The 16,355-nt window shown below is 40.8% G+C and overlaps 1 protein-coding gene across 1 annotated transcript; it reads right to left on the minus strand.

Moving 5' to 3' along the window:
• Window positions 1-1,416: 1,416 nt before the first annotated feature.
• Window positions 1,417-2,892, minus strand: LOC140201445 (somatostatin receptor type 1-like). The gene has a single exon (XM_072265558.1). The coding sequence runs from the start codon at window positions 2,853-2,855 to the stop codon at window positions 1,710-1,712; it is 1,146 nt and encodes a 381-aa protein (XP_072121659.1). The 5' UTR covers window positions 2,856-2,892; the 3' UTR covers window positions 1,417-1,709.
• Between the last annotated feature and the right edge of the window lie 13,463 nt (window positions 2,893-16,355).

Consider the following 16,355-nt stretch of genomic DNA (forward strand, 5'->3'; position numbering starts at 1 on the left):
AGGGCTCAGAATTGCCGCAATCTGAGGTGATGATTTTTTTTTGTTGATGAGACATTAAACCAAAGCTCTCATAGTTGATGCAAAAGATTCTGTGCACCATTTGATATGGATCAGGGGATTTCTTCCAGATAAAATGGCTATTAATTTGTTTACTACTGCAGAATCTTGTATAAATTTTAACTCTAACACAGTCAATACTGTACAAGCAGTTCATACTTTAATATGTCACTCACCACTGAGTTCACATTTGGATATTGGGAGAACAGTTTATTCTAAGGTTACCATGATTGTCTTTAGGATTTGTAATAAGTTAAGTGCATAGATTTCGTTTATGACAGAGGGGAGTTCAGCCAAACCAGCCTTTTATCTTTTCAATTCAAGTAATCTTTAGGAGCGAAAAGACAACAGTAAAATCTAATGAAAACTAATCTTTTCCTTCTATTTTGGCATATTTTGTGTCACATCTGATGCTGCTTTTGTTCATTAACTTCAAACTGCCTGATTGTAATTGCCTAATTATGCATCATTCTGAAAACTGCATGCACATAATTTTTGAACGCCAAATGCTGATAAGGTGCTGACAGTGAAAAGCTTTCTGTTACTCCCAAGCAACAGCTTTCTGTCTGAAAGGTGATCCTTTAACATGATCTCAATCTGTTAGCTGTCTGAATTATTCAGGCACTTCTGCAAACTGAATATTACAAGATTACTGAAGGATAGTGTCTGAATAACTTTATGATTATAATGTCTGAAAACAAGTGAATTCCATATGTGAGATAAAAGCTGTCCATTATACTCTAACTTTGCACATTATTATTCGTGTCGAATGAGATTGTTGTTGATTCATTCAGCCTCTGTCCTTTTTTGTACGGCAAAGGTTCCACATAATCAAAGGAAAAATCCGTATTTTCCCCTTTCCTCTTGAAACAAATTTAGCGCGCTTTATGATAAAATTAACTTAAACTGTCACAGTATAATTGGCAAGCTACTATTAGAATAAATAAAATTCTTGCCGTGTGCAGGAAATACCGCTGACCCTGTTTCAAAAGAACAGTACATTTTTCGCTTCAGTAACCTTAATCAATAGGTTACCGCTATAACACAACTACTCCTCAGCAGAAGCATTTAGTGATTATGGCTTGAGACAAAAACGTTACCGGTTTGGTGATTGACTTCTATGGTTTAATATTGCGCACCAGAACGCAACAGCAGCTAACTGGAAATCTTAATTAGACTTGAAAGAGACATATACTGGACTCTTTAACAACAGGAGAACAATCTGTCGATAGATCCTAAGAATATAGTCAATAGTCGGAGCGAGTCGGGCACACAGTGAAAAGAGAGGGTGGGAGAGGAAAAGAGAGAGTGGGGGTGGGGGGAAGAGAGAGAGAGAGAGAGGGAGGCAGAAAGAGAGAGAGAGAGGGGAGAGAGAGAGAGGGAGAGAGGGAAAGAGAGAGGGAGAAAGAGAGAGAGAAAGAGGGGGGGGGAGAGAGAGAGACCGACTGTGCCCATTTGGGAGAGCAATATTAGAGACACACGCAATTTTCCACATCGCATTCTCGCCGAGACCAAACTGCACAATCCAGACGCTTACACTGACAATAATAATGATAACACAACGACAACAGACAAATCTTTAGTAAAATATATTTAACCCGTTTGTTAAAAAAATGGCTGTCAAGAGTTATTAGGACAAAACTTCAATACATTCACAAGGTGGTTGTTCTTGAGGTGCAAGTACCATTCCTGTACACGGGGTCAGAAGCGGCGTTACCCGGCTGAAATTCTAGGGGACTACACACTCTGCTCTTTAGCGCAGTGGCGTAATAATCTACTGGCTCCTCGGTGCCGTTCTCCAGCCAACGGAAGCACAGAATCCTCTGGAAGGATCTCTTAAAATTGTCAGAGAGAAAGCCATAAAGGATCGGGTTCGCGCAGCTGTTGGCGTAGCTGAGGATAAGGCACAATTGGGTGACCGTGGTGTTGAGGGAGAGGAAGATGTTGGCCAACTGTAGAACGTAGAAAGGCATCCAGCAGATAACGAAGACAGTCACCACCATCAACACCATGCGGGTGATCTTTTTCTCGGACCGTCGGCGTTGCTGCCAGCCAGCCTTCAAAGCAACCACTCTCATCTTCACGATGATCAGGATGTAGCAGAGGCAGATGGCAATGACGGGGATCAGGAAACCCAGCAGGAAAGTGTAGATAACAAAAGCCACTGACCAGGAAGGCTGGGGCCAAAGAAAGTTACAGTGCACGCCACCGTCCTCGCTGGGCGTAGTTCCCGCGAATATGATGATGGGCAAGATCACAATGAGCGAGAAGATCCAAACGCAGATGTTGATGATCTTGGCAATTGTGGGTCTCCTGTACCTTGCCGCTTTGATGGGATGGACAACTGCCACGTACCTGTCCACGCTGAGCACGGTCAGGCAGAACACGCTGGTGAACTGGTTGATGCCATCCACGCTGAGGACGGTGCGGCACATGAGCGAACCGAAGGGCCAGCGTTGTAAGGCAGCCGAAGCGGAGAGGAACGGGACGCTCAGCATAAAGAGCTCGTCCGCTATCGCCAGGTTCAGAATGTAGATGTTGGTGGCCGTTTTCATCTTGGCGTATCTCAGGATGACGAAAATAACCATGGAGTTCCCGATGAGTCCCACCAAACACACGATGGCATAAATGAATTGGATAACCACCATCCGAGCATCCCTTTCTTCCTGGTAAGCGTCGAACGAGTAGTTGGAGGGGATATCCGTAACAACATCCAAATGCTCGCTGGACCCATTCCAGAAACCCACCTGGACTGTGGTGTCCCGGTCGGAAAGCAACTGAAAACTACGCGTACTCATCTTCTACTGGTACCCCTTCCACTTACCCCTCCCTCAACCCTCTGACGTCTTTCCAAAAAAAAATATTCCCTGCCGCTCTTCTTTTCTCTCCTCTGGCTCTTTCCATCTCTCTGACTTTAACAAGCCATGATTCCGGCCATCGGTCTCTATCAGACTGAGAGTACCGCTATAGCGAGGACTTGCGACTCTGTGTGTGTGTGATGTGTGATGTGTGTGTGTGTGCATGTGTGCAGTGCGGCTGCTTTCGTTGGTCGCTTCTGCCGCTCCTTAAATATAAGACCTGATGAATGAATAAGTCAGCGATTTACCTACAGATCTGCGTCATCCACTCAACGGTATGCTGTCTTGAATCTTTAAAACTTAAACTATCTACACAGCGGATAAATATACAACATTTTCATTTCATTTTGTTTTAAGTGTTAAACAGATCTGCTGGAGTACAAAAGGGAGGTTTTTAACCAATTTGGATAGAGACGTTTTAAAAACATTATTTTGTTTCCTTACCGTGACTATTACTATTCCTACTGCTTAAGAACAGGTGTATGTAACGCGACAGACAATCTGCTGGAGGAACCCAGCCGGTCCAGCAGTATGTATATGGTGAACGGATGGGCTGCAGCGTTGGGTGGAAACCCTACATCATATCCTGATGCTCCTCGACCTCCCGAATTCCGCCAACAGATGCTATAGCTTGTTGCTCCGGATTCCGGACCCTACAGACTCCTATGTCTTCAGGTGTATTGAAATACACGCCTGCATTCAAACTTCTGATAGCAAAATACATTCAATTCAGTGTGCAAATAAATGCCAGCAGTCGGAACGGAATCCAAGGAATATGAAGAATTCCTTCGCCTCCGATTGATCCCTTCTCACCTTAATCAACAGTGTTACGTGCACAGGTGTTGTACGATTCCCTTCCAAGAAACTTCGCGCTGGCTTGCGTTTAACTTCAGAGTACAGAGGAATCCAAAAAGATCTCGACACAAAACGTCGACTGTCCATTTTCGTCTGAGTTATTTCAGCATCTGTAGTCGATCAAAGTACCCGCATCTGCAGTCTCTTACGCCTCTACTGGGGATTTTTGATGAAAGGACATCGACCTCAAAGGTTGATTTTCCGATTCCCTCTCCACAAATGCTGCCCGACCTGCTGAGTATTTCCAGCAGATCTTGACCTATCCCGGAAATTGCTTCGCCGCTCCTTTTTCTTTTTTTGCTTTTGCAATCGGTTCCAAGCATAGATACATAGATAGATACTTTATTGATCCCAAAGGAAATTACAGCGACACAGCAGCATTGCAAGTGCACAGATATACAAGTATACAAATATTAGAAGAGAAGTAAGAAATAATAAAAAAAATAAGTTACTTCAAACAGTCTAATAGGAGGGGGTCATCACTTCTCCGGCTATAGGTTGATTTATTATGGAGCCTAATGGCCGAGGGTAAGAATGACCTCCAATAGCACTCTTTGAGGCAGCCCAATTGTCTTATTCCATTGCTAAAAGTGCTCCTCTGTTCAGCCAAGGTAGCATGCAGGGCATGCAGAGGGAGAGAAACATAGACCCTAGGAATTTAATGTGGTGGGACTCTCCCTATTGCACATCTGCAGTCAGTGTCTCTCTCTCTGTATATATATATATATAATAACATGTAAAGAGTACGGTACTTGGGACAGTTTCATCTGTAGAATTAAGGGGAGGAGAAGAGGGGAGCCAGAATGGGGAATGGAAAAAAAGAAAAGGGGAAGGGGAGAAATTAATGGAATTTGGAGAAATAATTGTTCATGCCATTAGTTTGGAGGCTACCGCAATGGAATATGACATGTTGCTCCTCCAACCTGAGAGTGTTTGATGTATTATTTATCAGTCCTTCTTGGGTAAGCGTATGACATCGAGCTGTAGTGCTGTTAAGTGCGGATGACTGATAAGCTCAGTTTGGACTTTAAAGTCCACATTGTTGAAGGTATCCTGACTAATTGCATCATTGTATAGTAGAGCATTCTGAATATGCAGAAAGGTAAGAAGCTGAAGAGAATAATGGACTCAGCCCAATACATCATAAACATATCCCTTTCCACTATTTGTAGTATCTACGGGAGGTGCTGTCTCAGGAAGGCAACATCCATCGTCAAAGGTCCTCACCATCCAGGCCATGCCATCTTCCCGCAACTACCATCATGCTGGAGGTACAGAAGCTTGAAGTCACACACCGCAAGGTTCATGAACAATACTTCCTTTCAACCATTCAGTTCTTGAACCATCTGACACAGCCCTAATCATTGCAGATTAGTGACAGCATGACAAATTTCATCACTTTGCATTAAAATTTACCTTGTTTTTCTTTAGTTTGTGCTCTTTCTTGTAAAAATTATAACTAATTTATGTTTTTTCTTGTGCATATTTGACACTACGTTCTTGTGGTGCTGTTGCAAGGTAATTTTTCATTGCACCTGTTGATACATGTACATGTTCATACAGCAATAAACTTGACTTTGACTTTGACAAAGGTGTAGAGATGCTACAGAGCCAATCATTCTTGATTGTTGAGAATCCGTTTTCCTCTTTGTTTCCTCCATGATAACTCCCTCACTTGATTAAGCACTGGTTTATATGTGGGTACACCAAATAGGATGATCCAATGCTTGTTGTTCCAGATGATATGGGTCAGCAATGTTATAAGGGAGTTTTTGAACCTCTTTTTCTGCCCACTACATCTGTCTTTTTCCTCAATCATCTCTCCATAAACTAACTCCATTGGTAGGTGCATTATATGGTGTTTTGAATATGCCATCATTAGAATAGTTTGGTTGTCACCTAGAAGAGTTGCCCAGGTATTAAGTTAAATACATTCATTGTCATATTCCTCAGACCCTGGCTACTAAAGTTATGAGCCCAACCCCTGCTACATATAGGGCTATCCATAGAATAAAATAAATCCAACATTCTTTCTTTTTCCTGAACATTTATGCAAAACAAAATTATTTTCGGACATACACTGCCTTCTATTTTGTTTTCATTTGATAAGCTAACGTGTCCTGATATTTGCACTTCTCATCATTCTTGACCAGTCAAATCACAATCCATAAATACAATGAAAATGATTCTGTTAGAGCAACAAAAACTAACTGAAACACCCGTATTTGCTCTAACTCCGAATGTTGACCACTCAGCATTGGAAATACTGGACAGGTGAGGAAATAAAGAACAATAAATAGGGTAATTGGTAATGAAGGTTGTGAGAACATTGGACAATGGAGCTGGAAGGCTTTTGTTTGTGGAGCGTAATGTCTGAATGATATAGATATATGTTGAATAAATCTATCTCCCATGACTATTAAACATAGAACATAGAACGGTAAAGCACAGTATAATTCCATTGGCCCACAATTTTGTGCCAACATTTAAACCAACTCAAAGATCAATCTAACCCTTCTTACCCACATAGCTCTCCATTTTCCTTTCATCCATGTACTTATCAAAGAATCTTGTAATTGTTACTAATGTACCTACCATACCACCAGCCCTGGCAACATGTTCCAAGCATCCACCATTCACTGTGTAAAAAAAAACCTACCTCTGATACCCCCTCTATACTTTTTCCAAAACAGATTATTAAACACTTTAATATCCACAATGGGTATTATTAATGCTGATTTTTATTAGTTAGCCAATATACGGCTTGGTATACTTACTTTATTTGCAGTTGTCTTTGACCTGAAATGTTAATTTTGTTTCACTTTCCAGGAATGCCATCTGAGCTGTTGAGTGCTTCTCACAAGATCTGTTTTTATTTCTGAATTCCCATATCTGCAGTATTATTTTTAAAATTACATTAAAGCCTCTAAACTGAAGGCATCTTGCACTGTTGGAATGGTCTTATCTTGAATGAGTTGATAAATCAAGGAAGCCAAATAGCTTGCTTAGGCACATGCAAAAGGATTGGTGGCACTAGTGAGAAAAGCAGTAGATCTTTCATTGTGCTCACTAATATTTTTTTCTTCCCTTCTTGGGCCATTCCTCTGGATTGAGAAGGATTTACTTTCACTCTGTTTTTGTTTATTCTGAGGTGGCCATTGACACCAACATGGGACACATAGGTTCTTCTACTGATGGAGCAGGAGCAGTCTGATAGCAAAGGTGTGTGGATAGTTTGGATAATGGTACATTTGCTGGGGTTCTGTATCCTCCACGTCCATTGACTAGATGTTTCCAGTACCATTGCTAAAGCACTCCCAACACTTTAAATTTTTGTGGGCCATAAATTACCAGGAATCAAGGCAAATTGAGACATGTCCTTGAACCTTTTCCTCCATCAGCCCAGTAATCTCCTCCCATGACATGGGAAATGGTTGAAATTCTCCCCACCATTGCCTCAAGTAGACAGCATTAATCATCAAGGAGCATATCAGCCAGGACATATTTACTTCTCATTGCTGCTATCAGGCAGGAGACACAGAAGTTCAAAATCCAACACCACAGATTCAAGAACAATTACTTTCCTACAGCCATCAGGATCTTCAATCAACCTGCACAATCCTCACCCTATCTCGGCAATGGAAAACTAAGCACCGCTTTTTGTGCGAGCATAGACATGTCTCTGTGTTTTCTGTTGAACTGATGTCTTCTTTTGTACAGTCTTGTTTTCCTCACTACCTCATGTGATTTGTGTATAAATTCTGTATAACTTAAATTTTGCTCATTGCTGTTTGAGCCTATGTGTCCATGATGCTGCTCCAAATAAGCTTTTCATTGTACTTGGTCCTTGCTGTAATTGTGCATATGATAATAAATTTGATTTGATTCAACTTGACTTGAAGGAAGCTTCTAGGATCATGCCTCTATCCAAACAACATTACAGTTGTTGTTATTTGTTGCTAAAGTATAGCTATTTGATCTTTCTTCCTCATAGTCCCTTGGGATTGAAGTTGAATTGCTTCCACTGTGGTTTTGAGGTGAGTGGTGTGGTCAATGTCAGATAGGTGGTGTTTAAATGGGTTATAGCCTTTTCTTTTGCTGGGTCTCTGCGCGCTCCTGTCAGACGCATCCCATGTGCCCTTTGTGGTATTTATGTTCGAACGACTGCCGCACATTCAATATCACAGCGATGTCTATTATTCAGAAGCACCTCATTAACAGTAAAGTGCTTTGTGACTACCAGGAACTAGATAGAAGTAATGAAGTGAAAAAAAAGAACAGCAATAAGCATTTATTTTTAGAGAAAGATCAAGAACTTGTGCGCATATATTTCAGATGATTGGTCAAAATAATGGGGAAACATACTGAAAACATTGAAAAGATCAAAAATCATCATCAATCACCGTATACATTTACATGTATTAGGAATTTGCTGTGTGGTGTGTTGGTGTGACATGCAATAAAAATGACAACATTCAACAATTATAAAGAATAAGGAATTATATAAAATAAATTTAGAAGTACGGATCTGGAATGAAACGTGAATAAACACAATTTACAATCTAAACAGAATTATAAAAAGTGGCTTAAAGTGCTTGGAGTGCAGTGTAGCGACTGGTGTAACAGATAGAGAAGTAGGAGGTGGTCTAAACAGAGTGGTTGATCATATTAACTGCCTGGGGGAAGAAACTTTTAAGGTGGTGTGAAATTTTATTTTGATAGCCTTACAACACTTTCCAGAAGGGAGCTTTTGGAACAGGCGATTTGCAGAGTGAGTAGAATCTGCAATGATTCTTTCTGCTGGCTTCATTTTCCCGGACACGTACAAGTCCTGGAGTGATGGTAGACCTTTTCTGCTATCCTGAGAGTTCACTGTAGTTTTAGGTTTTGTATATTGTGAGAGGATGCTGTACCAAACAAGACAGTGATGACTGACGTGAGGATGCTCTCTGTGATGGCAGAGTAGAATTGCACCCGTATGGTCTAGGGAAGATGGAACTTTACCAACTGCAACAAGAAGTACTGTACATCCTCTGCTGAACATTTTTGTTAATCCTCATTTTTTGTGAGGGGGAACCAGATTCAGCCAGTGTTTTCAAAAGAGAATTGCAATAAAACTGATAATCCACCACAGGTTGCTGTGATTTTTCAGTGCTTAGACATTTGCTTCACTGGCTGCCCAATACCATGCTTCATTAACATGCCAGGGCCTTGGTTCCTCTGTTCCTTTTCACACACACTGGGCTCTTGTTCTCCCATCCCCTTTCACCCACAGTGACCTGCACCCTACACACCATTCAAACTCACCTTGTTCTATTTGCTCTTTATAATCTTACCAGGTTCACTGGAAAATATGTTATTTACCATCTGATTAAAAAGTGTATTGGGGCATTAATAGAATAATGCCTGGAAAGTTAGCTGATCCAACACAGCTAAATTCCTGAATGGATTAAATTAGCAAAAACTATACTGTAGATTGTTACCAGCAAAGATATTGTGCAGCTAGGGGCAGAAGAGTAGGGGAATGGTATTGACTGTTCTTGCAGCATGTTAGCATGGAATGAATGAAGCAAATGGCCCCCTACTATGGTATAACAGCTCTAGTCTCTGTGATACAAATGTGTTTATTTGCATACAGTGCTATCTCTCTTGCCCTTTCCTGCCATGGTCCATGAAAAATTACCAAGGTTGGATGTAACTCAGGACTTGAGTTTGAATGATGTAATGAGTTCATTACTTAAGCCATATAGACTGTTCCTAAGCTTGTGATCTTGATGCAACAGATGTGCATGATGTGGATCATTAATATGTTTGTAAGCAGCTGTGTACAATACATACAAAATGTGTAAATAAACTTAGAACTATTCTCTAAGGGTGTTTGAGACTCATTTGTTACAAGAGGGAACGTAACTACTACTCCAACAGCATGTGTGCAAACAAAGTCCACAAATGTATGTCCGTAGTGATATTGACTAGTAATGTGAGTCGCCTCCTGACTGAAACTGTAATGCAATAGGACTAAGAGCTATCTTATAAGCATTTTTATATGTACTCTATATAACAATGTTAATTTGTGATTTGGGAAAATAGAGTCAGACATCAGGGATAACACCTGCACTGCCTGTGCCAAGCATCAAGTTCTTGCATACATTAATCCCAGAAAAGAACTGATGAGGAGGTTAAAAATATTGTTGTAGCTGTTCTTTGCTACAGTATCTGTTTTTCCCTTTATTTTTCATTTCTCTCATAACAATTTTAACTGAAGTTGTCAACTGTTTATCTGACCCCTGCAAAAATTTTAATCAGCTTACTAAAATAATAAGCAGTTTCAGGAAACATCACCATTTGGTTCAGTTCATGATTACAATGGAATCTGAAACACAACAGTTGGCTAACAAACATAACCATAAATCTATATATTTAAGGAAAACAGCACTTTTGAAGAGGAATTTTAAATAAACAGTAAGGTAGTACAAGAGGAAAACATACTTTATGCAAATTATATTGTACTGTACATACCATAAATCATTGCACTTTAAGGACGTCCAGAAGACAAGTGTTACTTATTGCAATGGGAGACAACATCAAAGTCAAAGGAAATTTATTTTCAAAATATGTATTGTTGCCATATACTATCTTGAGATTAATTTTCTTGCAGACATTTAAGGGAAAATAAATAAAATTGAATTTATGAAAAGCAAAGACTGGTGAATAACTAAGATGCAAAATAAGGCACCATGCAAATAATTTTAAAAAATAATAAGAAGATGAGTTGTAGAGTACTTGAAAGTGAGTCAATATGCTGTCCTGTGTGGAACACGGCCCTGTATGGAAAATGTTACTTTAAGACATGATATCAAACAAGAATTTCTTGACGTCTGTATGCTTAAGACCATAAGACCATAAGACATAGGAGCAGATTAGGCTATCAAGTCTGCTCCACCATTCAATCATGGCTGATCCTTTTTTCCTAGTATTCAATTGTATTCAGTTTGTTCAGCTTGATACAGTAGACCAGACAGATTTTTTTGAAACAGCAGCATGTTTACTGTAAGAGTATGCTCTGAGGGAACATCTTTGGTTATGACACATTTCAGAATATTGACAGGGCTGTAATTGTTCTAAACCAACATACTGCTTTCCTATCAGAACCCTTTTTCTCAAGCCTTTTACCTTCCCCACCCACCTGGCTTTACCTATTACCTTTCAGCTACTCTCCTTTCCCTCCCCCCACTTTCTTATTCTCATGTCTTCCTCAGTCCAGAAAAAGGGTCATGGCCTGAAAAATTAACTGTGTATTAATTGCCATAGATGCTACCTGACTTGCTATGTTCCTCCAACAATTTTTGTGTGTTAATTCAAACAATTGATTGCGCTGACTAGTATTTTGTAATGAGACCTGGGGTCCAAAGTATCTATTCTACATCTCTCTGAGTTAATGTGTAGCGCATGATTAGAAAGTTAGCAAGCTACAAGACAATCGCAAATTTTTTGTTCGACCTTTGTCCAACATATAGCACAGGATAAACCTGTATCAGCTTTTGAGCAGATTATAATTTATTTCATAGAGACATAGAAACATAGAAAATAGGTGCAGGAGTAGGCCATTCGGCCCTTCGAGCCTGCACCGCCATTTATTATGATCATGGCTGATCATCCAACTCAGAACACCGTCCCAGCCTTCCCTCCATACCCCCTGACCCCCATAGCCACAAGGGCCATATCTAACTCCCTCTTAAATATAGCCAATGAACTGGCCTCAACTGTTTCCTGTGGCAGAGAATTCCACAGATTCACCACTCTCTGTGTGAAGAAGTTTTTCCTAATCTCGGTCCTAAGAGGCTTCCCCTCTATCCTCAAACTGTGACCCCTCGTTCTGGACTTCCTCAACATCGGGAACAATCTTCCTGCATCTAGCCTGTCCAATCCCTTCAGGATCTTATACGTTTCAATCAGATCCCCCCCCAATCTTCTAAATTCCAACGAGTACAAGCCCAGTTCATCCAGTCTTTCTTCATATGAAAGTCCTGCCATCCCAGGAATCAATCTGGTGAACCTTCTCTGTACTCCCTCTATGGCAAGGATGTCTTTCCTCAGATTAGGGGACCAAAACTGCACACAATACTCCAGGTGTGGTCTCACCAAGGCCTTGTACAACTGCAGTAGTACCTCCCTGCTCCTGTACTCAAATCCTCTCGCTATAAATGCCAGCATACCATTCGCCTTTTTCACCGCCTGCTGTACCTGCATGCCCACTTTCAATGACTGGTGTATAATGACACCCAGGTCTCGTTGCACCTCCCCTTTTCCTAATCGGCCACCATTCAGATAATAATCTGTTTTCCTATTTTTGCCACCAAAGTGGATAACTTCACATTTATCCACATTAAATTGCATCTGCCATGAATTTGCCCACTCAACCAACCTATCCAAGTCACCCTGCATCCTCTTAGCATCCTCCTCACAGCTAACACTGCCACCCAGCTTCGTGTCATCCGCAAACTTGGAGATGCCGCATTTAATTCCCTCATCCAAGTCATTAATATATATTGTAAACAACTGGGGTCCCAGCACTGAGCCTTGCGGTACCCCACTAGTCACTGCCTGCCATTCTGAAAAGGTCCCGTTTATTCCCACTCTTTGCTTCCTGTCTGCTAACCAACTCTCCACCCACACCAATACCTTACCCCCAATACCGTGTGCTTTAAGTTTGCACACTAATCTCCTGTGTGGGACCTTGTCAAAAGCCTTCTGAAAATCCAAATATACCACATCCACTGGTTCTCCCCTATCCACTCTACTAGTTACATCCTCAAAAAATTCTATGAGATTCGTCAGACATGATTTTCCTTTCACAAATCCATGCTGACTTTGTCCAATCATTTCACCGCTTTCCAAATGTGCTGTTATCACATCCTTGATAACTGACTCCAGCAGTTTCCCCACCACCGACATTAGGCTAACCGGTCTATAATTCCCCGGTTTCTCTCTCCCTCCTTTTTTAAAAAGTGGAGTTACATTAGCCACCCTCCAATCCTCAGGAACTAGTCCAGAATCTAACGAGTTTTGAAAAATTATCACTAATGCATCCACTATTTCTTGGGCTACTTCCTTAAGCACCCTGGGATGCAGACCATCTGGCCCTGGGGATTTATCTGCCTTCAATCCCTTCAATTTACCTAACACCACTTCCCTACTAACATGTATTTCGCTCAGTTCCTCCATCTCACTGGACCCACTGTCCCATACTATTTCTGGAAGATTATTTATGTCTTCCTTAGTGAAGACAGAACCAAAGTAATTATTCAATTGGTCTGCCATGTCCTTACTCCCCATAATTAATTCACCTGTTTCTGTCCGCAGGGGACCTACATTTGTCTTTATCAGTCTTTTCCTTTTTACATATCTATAAAAGCTTTTACAGTCCGTTTTTATGTTGCCTGCCAGTTTTCTCTCATAATCTTTTTTCCCCTTCCTAATTAAGCCCTTTGTCCTCCTCTGCTGAACTCTGAATTTCTCCCAGTCCTCAGGTGAGCCACTTTCTCTGGCTAATTTGTATGCTTCTTCTTTGGAATTGATACTATCCCTGATTTCTCTTGTCAGCCACGGGTGCACTACCTTCCTTGATTTATTCTTTTGCCAAACTGGGATGAACATTTGTTGCAGTTCATCCATGCAACCTTTAAATGCTTGCCATTGCATATCCACCGTCAATCCTTTAAATGTCATTTGCCAGTCTATCTTAGCTAATTCACGTCTCATACCTTCAAAGTTACCCTTCTTTAAGTTCAGAACCTTTGTTTCTGAATTAACTATGTCACTCTCCATCTTAATGAAGAATTCCACCATATTATGGTCACTCTTACCCAAGGGGCCTCTCACGACAAGATTGCTAATTAACCCTTCCTCATTGCTCAAAACCCAGTCCAGAATAGCCTGCTCTCTTTAAAGCATGTACAGGAACATATGTTATTTAACTGAGTGAAAGGGAGTTTAAAGTAGATATCCGAGCAAAATCAATTCTCTTGTGATTTCCACCAATATATGATTATGTGAACACTATTTTTTTAATTGTTTCTCAAGATTTTGTGATGCAATCATTACATTGATACATCTGTTTTTTTTTCATAAACTAGTGTTTATTCTCTATACTATTCAGGGAGACCCCCCCCCCACACACACACACACACACACACACACACACACACACACACACACACACACACACACACACACACACACTAAGAGAACTAGAGAAGCCAATATCAATAAAACATTAATATTACTGACAGCAGAACCAAGACAGTACAGCAAGTGCATTCTGTATAGTGGCAAGTATGAGCAACATAGGGATGTGCACAGAAAGCACTGATGATGGACATTGAAGAGAGGTCAGGTGCAGACCAATGGTTTCCTTGGCTGAATGTTCCCCATAAACTGCGTGAGGTGTGAGACCAAAGGAATACCCTAAAGCTGAGCCCCTTTTGGTAGCAATCACATATTAACCAGTTATCGGAGAAAGGAAGATGAATGCAAGATCCAGATATTCGCTGTTTTTCCCATAAGTGCAATTCAATCAACTAGGACTAAAAACCCTGTGGACAAAGTAAATAGCTGGCAAGATTACCAAAAACTGCGAGGGTAAGCATTGGTATTAGGGGTATATGGGTGTACGGGTGGATCTATGGTTCATGAATTACAAGGCAATAAGGTTACCCAACTCTGACTTTGGAGTGCACATTCACTTCACTCTGTGAGAGGCTCTTTCATTCCTCCTCTGCTTCAGATTTTTCAATCCATCAAACCATCAGGCTAGGACACCTGTAATTCCCAATGCCCACTTCAGACTCCAAATGCTGTGTCATCCAAATATCAGTGCAGTTCACTCCAGCAGCTCCACATGAGTCATATAGGCCTGCAATAAAGTAGCAGTATCTTCCAGGAATTGATTTCATGGAAGGTATGTACCTTACAGCTTCCACAACAAAAGGTAAAGGTCATCAGGCAGATCTCCTTACAGGCCTCAAGTAGTTTTGAGGTTCGCCACTCAGACAGATTAGTACATGCTGTGGACGGATGCCTTCTTTTGATTTATTACTTGACTTAATTCAGTGTCATTACCAGACATGAAGAATTACTGCCTCTAAGGATCCTGAACTGAAAGTTGCATAGGCCCAGAAAGGTTTGCTGCAGATTTACAGTGTGAGCACTCTGTAGCTCACAATTTGGCAGCTGTCCAAGCAAGAATTTGACTGCAGTAGCTTCTACATCTGGAGGAACACTGGACTGCAACTACAGGAAACTGCACACTGAATAGTTCATCTTCCAAGCACGTACTACATATGCTACACAACGTGATTGGAACCAAGTCTATTAATTCAGTTGTTCTGTGTTTGTTTTCACTATTCTTCTATTGCACTTTAAAAGAATGTATCAAATGTGCAATCAGCAATATTGCAATATTCATGTAGCTTGCTGAAATAAAACCTCCCTCAATCAGTAATCTTAGTATTGTAAGTTTGTGCATTAACCACATTGTGTGCAACTCACTACAAGTCTTGTGGCGGATTGTTACTCTGTGGTTCTGAGAGATTTCTAACACAAATTGTTACCACCATGTTTCTTGCATTGCAATAGTAACTATATGTTGATATTACTTAACTAGCTATAAAACCTGTTGAGACATTCTAAAGTTATTTTTTTAATAAAGGCAGAAAGATTGGGAAATTGTAGTCAGCCATGCAACATTGGAGGAGAGCGAAGCAGAGGTAACATTTCAGCTCAGTTACCACTAGAATTCTCCTTATCATCAGATAGACAGCATCATCAGCAGGACCACCAGAAACAAAATCAAACACTTTTCACAAGCAGTAAGGCTGAGCAGCATCACCTCCCACCCCCCACCAGCAATACCTTTATAATTTCCTGTCAGTCACCTTATGTACAGACACGCCTGTACCTAGGATCACTTTATGTACATACACTCTATTTATATATGTTATCTTATATATTTATATTTATTGTGTTTTTAGTGTTGGCACATGGCCAAGTGGTTAAGACGTCGGTCTAGTGATCTGAAGGTTGCCAGTTTGAGCCCTGGCTGAGGCAGTGTGTGTGTCCTTGAGCAAGGCACTTAACCACACATTGCTCTGCGACGACACCGGTGCCAAGCTGTATGGGTCCTAATGCCCTTCCCTTGGACAACATCGGTGGCGTGGAGAGGAGAGACTTGCAGCATGGGCAACTGCTGGTGTTCCATACAACCTTGCCCAGGCCTGCGCCCTGGAAACCTTCCAAGGTGTAAATGCATGGTCTCACAAGACTAACGGATGCCTATTGTGTTTATATTATTGTATTCTTTATCGTATTGTGTTTTTTGAGCTGCATCAGATTTGTGGCAACAATTATTTTGTTCTTTAAATTTGTGTGCTGGAAATAACATTAAACAATCTTGTATCTTGTATCTTAAATTATGACACAGAAGGAATCCATTGGATACATGCTAGCTCCTGGGAAGCTATTTGGCTTATTTCCGTAAGCCCTGCAATTTATTGTCTCTTGCTTATGATCCTTTGATTTTTTTTG

This window comes from Mobula birostris, chromosome 8 (genome assembly GCF_030028105.1).
Source record: "Mobula birostris isolate sMobBir1 chromosome 8, sMobBir1.hap1, whole genome shotgun sequence".
NCBI classification, from domain to species: Eukaryota; Metazoa; Chordata; class Chondrichthyes; order Myliobatiformes; family Myliobatidae; genus Mobula; species Mobula birostris.